General features: G+C 39.6%; 1 protein-coding gene across 1 annotated transcript; it reads left to right on the top strand.

Moving 5' to 3' along the window:
• Window positions 1–2331: 2331 nt before the first annotated feature.
• LOC131897558 (glyceraldehyde-3-phosphate dehydrogenase-like) lies at window positions 2332–3602 on the top strand. Its single transcript, XM_059248488.1, has one exon. The coding sequence runs from the start codon at window positions 2398–2400 to the stop codon at window positions 3397–3399; it is 1002 nt and encodes a 333-aa protein (XP_059104471.1). The 5' UTR covers window positions 2332–2397; the 3' UTR covers window positions 3400–3602.
• Window positions 3603–8861: the final 5259 nt, after the last annotated feature.

Here is an 8861-nt window from a genome sequence, read left to right as displayed (position 1 = left end):
CCACCCAACAACCCCTGCACCCCCTTCTCTGGACTCCATCTTCCTACCTACCACTTCAGAAGAAGACTTAGGCTCTACCAGAGGTCAGGCTGTTCCCAGGGACCCCAGGTAAGACACTATCTGCTGCCCATTAACACTTTTTAAAGTCTGCTCAACATTTTTAAGAAAAATCAACAAGATAAACAGGTCTTTAGCAAAAATAATTAAAAGGTAGAGAGAAAATATCCAAATCAACAAAATCAGAAATGAAAAAGGGGACATAACAACAGACACTGAGGAAATCTAGAGAATCATTAGTTCATACTTCAAAAACTCAGAAAAATCTAAAAGAAATGGACAAATTTCTTGGTATATACCACATAGCAAAATTAAATGAAGATAAGATAAAATATTTAAAGAGACCCATAAGCCCTATGGAAATAGAAACACTCATTAAAAGTCTATCTTGACAGAGTGAACCATTGAGGGGTTAGGGAAAAATCTGGAGTACAGGAAATCTTCAGGAACTCACAAGGATGTCCCCAGCTAAGACTCATAGCAATGGTGGACAGGGTGTTTGAACTTGCCTTCCCCTGTACTCAGATTGGTATCTACCCTAATTGTCATCATAGAAGCCACATCCAGTGACTGATGAAAACAGATGAAGAAACCCACAGCCAAGCAACTTGAACTCCTGGAGTTCAGTTGAAGAGAGAAGGAGGAATTATAGGAGCAAGGTGGGTCAGGGTCATGATGGGAAAAACCACAGAGATAGCTGACCCAAGCTAGTGGGAGCTCATGGACTCTGGACTGACAGCAGGGGAGCCTGCATGGACCACACTAGGCTCTCTGAATGTGGTTGACAATTATGTGGTTTGATGTCTTTCTGGGTACTCTGGCAATGAAACCAGGACTTATCCCAGGCACACCAACTAGTTATTTAAAGCCAGTTCACTATGATGCAATGCCTTACTCAGCTGTGATGTAGTGCTGAGGGGCTTAGATCTGCCCCAATTTGGTATGCCAGCCTGTATTGACTACCCAAGGGAGGACTTACCCCCTATGAGGAGAGAATAGGGGTATGATAGGAAAGAGAATAGGGGTATGAGAGGGAGCAGGAGAAGGGGAAAGAGGGAGAACAGGGATTGGCATGTAAAATGAAAAAATAAATAAATAAAAAATAAGTCTACCAAGCAAACTAGCACAGAGTCAGATGGTTTCCGCACAGAATTCTACTAGACTTTCAAAGAAGAGCTAATACCAATATTCTTCAAATAATTCTACAAAACAGAAACTGAAGAAATATTGCCATTTATTTTTACGAGGTCACAGTCACCCTGATACCCAAACTACACAAAGACTCAACAAAGAAAGAGAATTACAGGCCAATTTCCTCATGAACTTTCATACAAAAATACTCAATAAAATCTCACAAACCAAGTCCATAAATGAATCAAAAGGATCATCCACTATGATCATATAAGCTTCATCTTAGAGATACAGGTTCACCATATGAAAATCTGTAAATGTAACCCACCATATAAACAAACTGAAAGAAAAAAATCCATATGATCATCTCATTACATGCTCAAAAATTCTCTGACAAAATCCAACAACCCCTCATGAGAAAAGTTGTAAAGATTCAAGGACCATATCTAAACATAATAGAATCAATAAATAAAAATACAGCAAGCCAACATCCAACATCAAATTAAATGGAGAGAAACGTAAAGCAATTCCACTAAAATTAGGAACAAGTAAAGACTGCCCACTCTTTCCATATTTATTCAATATAGTAAGTACTTGAAGATCTAGCTGGAGCAATAAAAAAAAAAAACTAATGGAAATAAAGAGAATTTGAATTAGAAAAGAAGAAGTCAAAAGTATCATTATTTACAGATGATATGAAGCATTCATAAAAGGCCCCAAAAATTCTCACAGAGAACTCCTACAACTGATAAAGACCTTTAGTGAAGTGGCTGGATACAAGATTAACTCCAAACAAACCAACAAAAAATCAGGCTGAAAAAGAAATCAGGGAAACAATACCCTTCACAATATTCATAAATAATATACAACATCTTGGTGTAACTCAAACAAAGCAAGTGAAAGACCTGTATGGCAAGAATTCCAAGTCTTTGAAGAAAGAAATTGGAAAAGATATCAGAAAATGGAAAGATCTCCCATGCTCATGGATCAGTCCATCTTACCAAAAGCTATCTACAAATTCACTGCAATCTCCATTAAAACCCCAACATATTTCTTTACAGACCTTCAAAGAACAATACTCAATGTTTTATGGAAAAATAAACAAACAAAAAGAATAGATAAAAATCCTATAAAAAGGCTCTCTGCTCCTCCCTGTTCCAGAGACAGCCGCATCTTTCTGTGCAGTGCCAGCCTCGTTCCTGAGACACGATGGTGAAGGTCGGAGTGAACGGATTTGGCCGAATTGGACGCCTGGTTGCCAGGGCTGCCTTCCAGTCTGGCAAAGTTGATATTGTTGCCATCAATGATCCCTTCATTGACCTCAACTACATGGTCTACATGTTCCAGTATGACTCCACCCATGGCAAGTTCAACGGCACAGTCAAGGCTGAGAACGGGAAGCTGGTCATCAACGGGAAGGCCATCACCATCTTCCAGGAGCGAGATCCCGCCAACATCAAGTGGGGTGAGGCTGGTGCCGAGTATGTTGTGGAGTCCACTGGTGTCTTCACCACCATGGAGAAGGCTGGGGCCCACTTGAAAGGCGGGGCCAAAAGGGTCATCATCTCCGCCCCTTCTGCTGACGCCCCCATGTTTGTGATGGGTGTCAACCATGAGAAGTACGACAATTCACTCAAGATTATCAGCAACGCTTCCTGCACCACCAACTGCTTAGCCCCCCTGGCCAAGGTCATCCATGACAACTTTGGCATTGTGGAGGGGCTCATGACCACAGTCCACGCCATCACTGCCACCCAGAAGACTGTGGATGGCCCCTCTGGGAAGCTGTGGCGTGATGGCCGTGGGGCAGCCCAGAACATCATCCCTGCATCCACCGGTGCCGCCAAGGCTGTGGGCAAGGTCATCCCAGAGCTGAATGGGAAGCTCCCGGGCATGGCCTTCCGTGTTCCTACCCCCAATGTGTCCGTCGTGGATCTGACATGCCGCCTGCAGAAACCTGCCAAGTATGACGACATCAAGAAGGTGGTGAAGCAGGCGTCGGAGGGCCCACTAAAGGGCATCCTGGGCTACACTGAGGACCAGGTTGTCTCTTGCGACTTCAACAGTGACCCCCACTCTTCCACCTTCGATGCTGGGGCTGGCATTGCTCTCAATGACAACTTTGTGAAGCTCATTTCCTGGTACGACAATGAATTTGGCTACAGCAACAGGGTGGTGGACCTCATGGCCTACATGGCCTCCAAGGAGTAAGAAGCCCGCCCTGGACCACCCACCCCAGCAAGGACAGCAAGAGAGCCCCTCGGCTGCTGAGCAGTTCCTGTCCCATCTCAGCCCCCGATACTGAGCATCTCCCTCACAGTTTCCATCCCAGACCCCCAGAACAACAGGAGGGGCTTAGGGAGCCCTACTCTCTTGAACACCATCAATAAAGTTCACTGCACCCATAAAAAAAAAAAAAAAAAAAATCCTATAAAATAGAAGAGCTAAAGGTATCACAATCCCTGATTTCAAGCTCTACTATAGATCTACAGTAATAAAAACAGTATAGCATTGGTATAAAAACCATACAGGTGGCTCAATGGAATCTACATGCTTATGAACATTGGATTTTTGACAAAGAAGCTAAAATTATACAGTGGAAAAAAGAAAGCATCTTCAACAAATGATGCTGGAATAAATGGATGTTGACATATAGAAGAATGAAAATAGATCTCTCTCTCTCTCCATATATATATATATATATATGTGTGTGTGTGTGTGTGTGTGTGTGTGTGTGTGTGTGTATGTGTGTGTGTGTGTATAAAACACTGCACAAAACTCAAGTCCAAGTGGATCAAAGACATCAAAATAAATCCAGTTACACTGAACCTGATAGAAGAGAAAGTGGGAAGTGGCTTTGAATGCACTGGCATAAGAGACTACTACTTCTTGAATATTATTCCAGTAGCACAGATACTAAGATTAATTAATGAACGGGACCTCCTGAAAATGAAGAGCTTCTGTAAGTCAAAGTACACTGTCAATAGGACAAAACAGCAGGGTACAAAATGAGTAAAGATCTTCATCAACCCCATATTTAACAGAAGGCTAATTTCCAAAATATATAAAGAACTCAATAAATTAGACATCAAAATGCCAAATACTACAATTAAAAATGAGGTATAGTTCTAAATAGAGGATTCTCAATAGAAGACTCTCAAATGGCTGGAGAACAATTAAAGCAATGTTCAATATTTTTAGCCATAGGGGAAATGCAAATCAGAATGAATCTGAGATTCCATCTTAAACTGGTCACAATGGCTAAGATCAAAAATACAAATGACAGCTTATGCTGGAAAGGATGTGGAGCAAGTGGAACACACCTCCAGTGCTGCTAGGAGTGCAAACTTCTACAGCCACCTTGAAAATCAACATGGTGGTTTCTTTTAAAATTGGAAATCGTACTACCTCAAGACCTAGTTATGTCACTCTTGGGCATATAACCAAAAGATGCTCAATCACACCACAAGGACACTAGCTCAGCTATGTTCATAACAGCTTTATTTGTAATAACCAGAACCTAGAATCAACCTAGATACCTTTCAACTGAAGAATGAATAAAGAAAATGTAGTACATTTACACAATGGAGTATTAGGCTGTTAAAAACAATGACATCAAAACATTTTAAGCCAAATGGATGAAACTAGAAAAAAAAAAAGTCCGTAGTGAAATAACTCAGACCCAGAAAGATTAACATGATATGTATTCTCTTATAAGTGGATACTAGCTGTAAAGTAGAGGATAACCATGCTACAATTCACAAACTAGAGAGGCTTGGTAACAAAGAGGGCTCAAAGGGTTCTCCCTAGAAAGGAAAAATAGAGATCTCATGGGTGGACTAGAGGCAGGTGGGGATGAGAACATGAGGAATCAGGTTGGTGGTGGCTGGATGGGGAGAGTACTGAAAGAGATGATGACAAAGGGGTACATTTTAGGTTTAGATAGACACCTGGTGCAAGGAATACTCCCAGGAATCTACAAGGATAACCTCAGCTAATATTCCTAGCAATACTGGATATGTTGCCCGAACTGGCCATCTCCTGTGACCAAGCAAGACTTCCAGGGGAGGAACTGGGATACTGTTTCTATTCTGGCTCTACTGACACATGTACCCTGGGGGCAGGGAGTGAGAAGATGCAAAGTCAATGACAGACTCTGGGAGTTGCAAGCAAGCTTGTTTATTAAACAAAGGAGTGAGGTATTTATGTGTGGGGCTGTTTGGTGGGCTTTGCTTCCATAGCTATTGTGGCTTTTCTTGATTTGGCCCTGGGTCAGCAGTTGTCATCTTGGGGGTCCAGTTTCAGGTTTCTCTGGGTCAAGGTGCTACTGCGAATAATGTCACAGCTTTTTTTGCTTGAGGCTTAGCCAGTTCATCTGGCATGTGGGCCTTATCTGCCTCAGGATACCAGCCCAGCCACATAATCTTCAATCTACAGTCTGTCCTGCCTATGGGATGTGCTGGATTAGGCATAGTGTAGAGATTGTGGGAGTGGCCAAACAATGACTAGTCCAGCCTGAGACCCAGGTCATGAGAGTGAGCCCACCCCTGGTACTGCCTGGAGTACCAGGACCCAGAGTCTGGAATGCCCAAAGATGTAGGATAGAATCAAACTCAATTGGAGAAAAAAAAATTGTCCGTATAATGATAACTAATAATATTCTACTATACTCATAGATTGATTCCTACCCCAATTGTTATCAGAGAGGCCTCCTCGAGCAACTGATAGAAACAGACACAAAGACTCACAACCAAACATTAGGCAGACACCAGGGAGTTCTGCTGAAGAGAAGGAGGAAGGATTATAACAGACAGAGGGGTCAAGGATATCACAAGAAAACTCACAAAATCAACTAAACTTGGCTCATAGGAGCTCACAGAGGCTGTACCAACAACCAGAGAGCCAGCACAGACCAACGTAGGCCCTCTACATATACGTGAGAGTTGTATATAGCTTGGTCTACTTTTGGGAACCCTAACAGTGGGAACAGGGGCTGTCTCTAATGCTTTGGCTGGCTTTTGGGAATCTATTCCTCATACTGGGTTGCCTTGCCCAGTCTTAATAACAGGGAAGGTGTTTAATCCTACCTCAACTTGATATGCCATGGTTTTTTTGGTATCAATGGCAAGCCTGGCACTTTCTGAACAAAAACAGAGGAGGAGTGAATTAGGGGGCTAATGGGGAGGGGCAGCAGAGAGGAAGTGGGGAGATGGACTGGGGGAGAGAAGGAAGGGGAAACTGCAGTCGAGTTGTAAAATAAGTAAATTTAATTAATAGAAGAAAAAAAGAAGTGGATTTTCAAAACTGTATAGCTGAAAATGACCATAGTAAAAATACACCTCAAATAAAGTAATTAATGATGGACCTTTGTAGCACTGAGAAAATGAGAAGAAGCTAAACCCAAAATTAGTAAAAAAGCAACAACAGCAAACCAATAAAGGTTAAGGTAGAAATCTGAAGGGTAGAAATGAGAAAAAAAATTATCAATAGAGCCAGAAGTTGAGTTGTTATGAAATAAGATAGAGAAGTATTTAGTCAAACTAAACAAATGAGAAAAATGAGCAAATAAAGTTAAAATTGTAAATTAAGAAAATATAACAAAGACCATGAAATTTCAGATCATTAAGACATATTTGAAAGACTTTCTCCTAATTAACTGGAAAATTAAAAAATCTGATAAATTTCTAGGCACAGGTGACGTTCCAAAATTAATTCAAAAGGACATAGCCATCTTAAATATATTACAACAAACAATAAAATTCAAGCACTAGTTAAACCTCTTTTCTAAACCTAACAAAGGAAGTGAGACATCTACAATGAAAAATTTTAAATGCTGAGGAAATTGAAGAAGACCATAGAAGATGAAAAGGGTTTTTATGTTCATGAATCAACAGAATTCATATTGTGAAAAAGATTAAGTTGCTAGATGGAATCCATAGTTTCAGTGCAAATCTCCATTGATTTTCAGAAACAACAACAACAACAACAAACAATCCTCAAATTTATAGGGATGAAAGTAAAATCCTGAATAGCCAAAACAATCCTTCACAAAATGAATAATAATAGAGGGATCACCATATCTGATTTCAAGTCATACAACAATAGTATGTGAGTGGCACCAAGTAAGTTGTGACTATGATCAGAAGAGAATAAGAGGAGTAAGATGCAAACTGTATATATGAAGACCTCATTTATACAGCACCAGTAACATTTTCTCATATTTTTATATTTTAGGCTTGAATATTTTCATCTACAGGCCATTTTGAAGTAATGTTTGTGTATATTACAGGGGAAGGAATAAGGTAATTTTTTTCATATATCTATCTAATAGTATCTCCCATTTACTTTTTTTGCCTGTAATATTCTAAATAAAGCGATCATATATGTGAGTATTTCTTTTTTTAGATTCTGTTTTCTAGACCATCACCAGTTTTTGCTTAAAATTGGTGAGCAGTCATGTATAGCCTGTGCTCAGGTATCTATATGTATGTCTGTATCTATGTAGATACAGATAGATGATAGAGATAGATAGATAGATAGATAGATAGATAGATAGATAGATAGATAGCCTCATACACAGCAGATAAAACCAAGGTAAACAGGCAATTCTTGAATTCTTTTGTTTTGTAGCAAAATATATTCCCCTGTGCAAAATTTCACATGTGTAATTTAGAAGACATGCTGCCCAGTAGCCATTTTACATGACACTATTGAGCTGATATGCAGATTTTCATCACCAGAATCTGTCCTACACAAAGTCTATAAGGTTTAGCATCAACAAAATTACTAGTGAGGGAAAATAATTGGTCAATTATTGGATATCCCTTGTCTGTAAGGTGCCACTTAACACACTTTATTATACACATTATATTTTCAAGATTAAGCAAAGTGAGGCTACATCTAATCCACTTACTTCAATCATGCCATTGAAAGGGATACAGGTGGCACTCATGATGATGCAGAAAGCTTCATTTTTTCACTTTGATGCAATTACCAAAAAAATTTCCCAATTTTGTGACTATGCTCCAATAATTTACATTTTTTGAATTGTTATCATTTTATGGACATTTACAAACTCACAATTTCTTACCTACAATTACAAATTAATAAAAAAATCTGAAAATCAAAAGTGCTTAACAACTTTTTTGCTAACAAAACTTAACTTGAACTGGCATTTATATACCTTTTAAAAATCTAACTTCATGTGGTTTCAACCAGCACAGGAGATATAACTCAGAAGTTAAGAGTACTTGCTGCTCTTCCAGAGGACTTGGCTTCAGTTTTTAGTATCTACTTTGGATGTCTCTCAACTTTTTGACAACTCCAGCTCCATGGTATCTGAAATCCTCTTTTGGCTTCCTCTGGTATCCTCACATGTGACATGAACATAGACATAAATATAATTAAATCTTAAAAATATTTCATTGTGTACAGTTGAGGCCTCATGGTCTTTCTCTTGTCCAATTTAGCATGTACACTACTGTTTTGGTTGGTCAGCTCGTGTTTTGGTAGTCATGCTGGTGAGACTTTAAGGCAACTAAAGAATGCTGACAGTAGGAAAGAGCACACCAGTTGGTTATCCAATACCAAATGGTGAACCCTGAAAACATACATACAAGCAACCTTACGCACACTGAGAAGGTTGTATTTAGGGATTTATATGTATATACATG

This window comes from Peromyscus eremicus, chromosome 22 (genome assembly GCF_949786415.1).
Source record: "Peromyscus eremicus chromosome 22, PerEre_H2_v1, whole genome shotgun sequence".
Taxonomy (NCBI): Eukaryota; Metazoa; Chordata; class Mammalia; order Rodentia; family Cricetidae; genus Peromyscus; species Peromyscus eremicus.
The sequence above is the reverse complement of the archived record's forward strand: the minus strand, read 5'-3'. Positions and strand labels throughout refer to the sequence as shown.

What these genes read in the sequence shown, in the direction of transcription:
- LOC131897558 (XM_059248488.1), top strand. Translation starts at nt 2,398, where the DNA reads ATGGTGAAGGTCGGAGTGAACGGATTTGGCCGAATTGGACGCCTGGTT.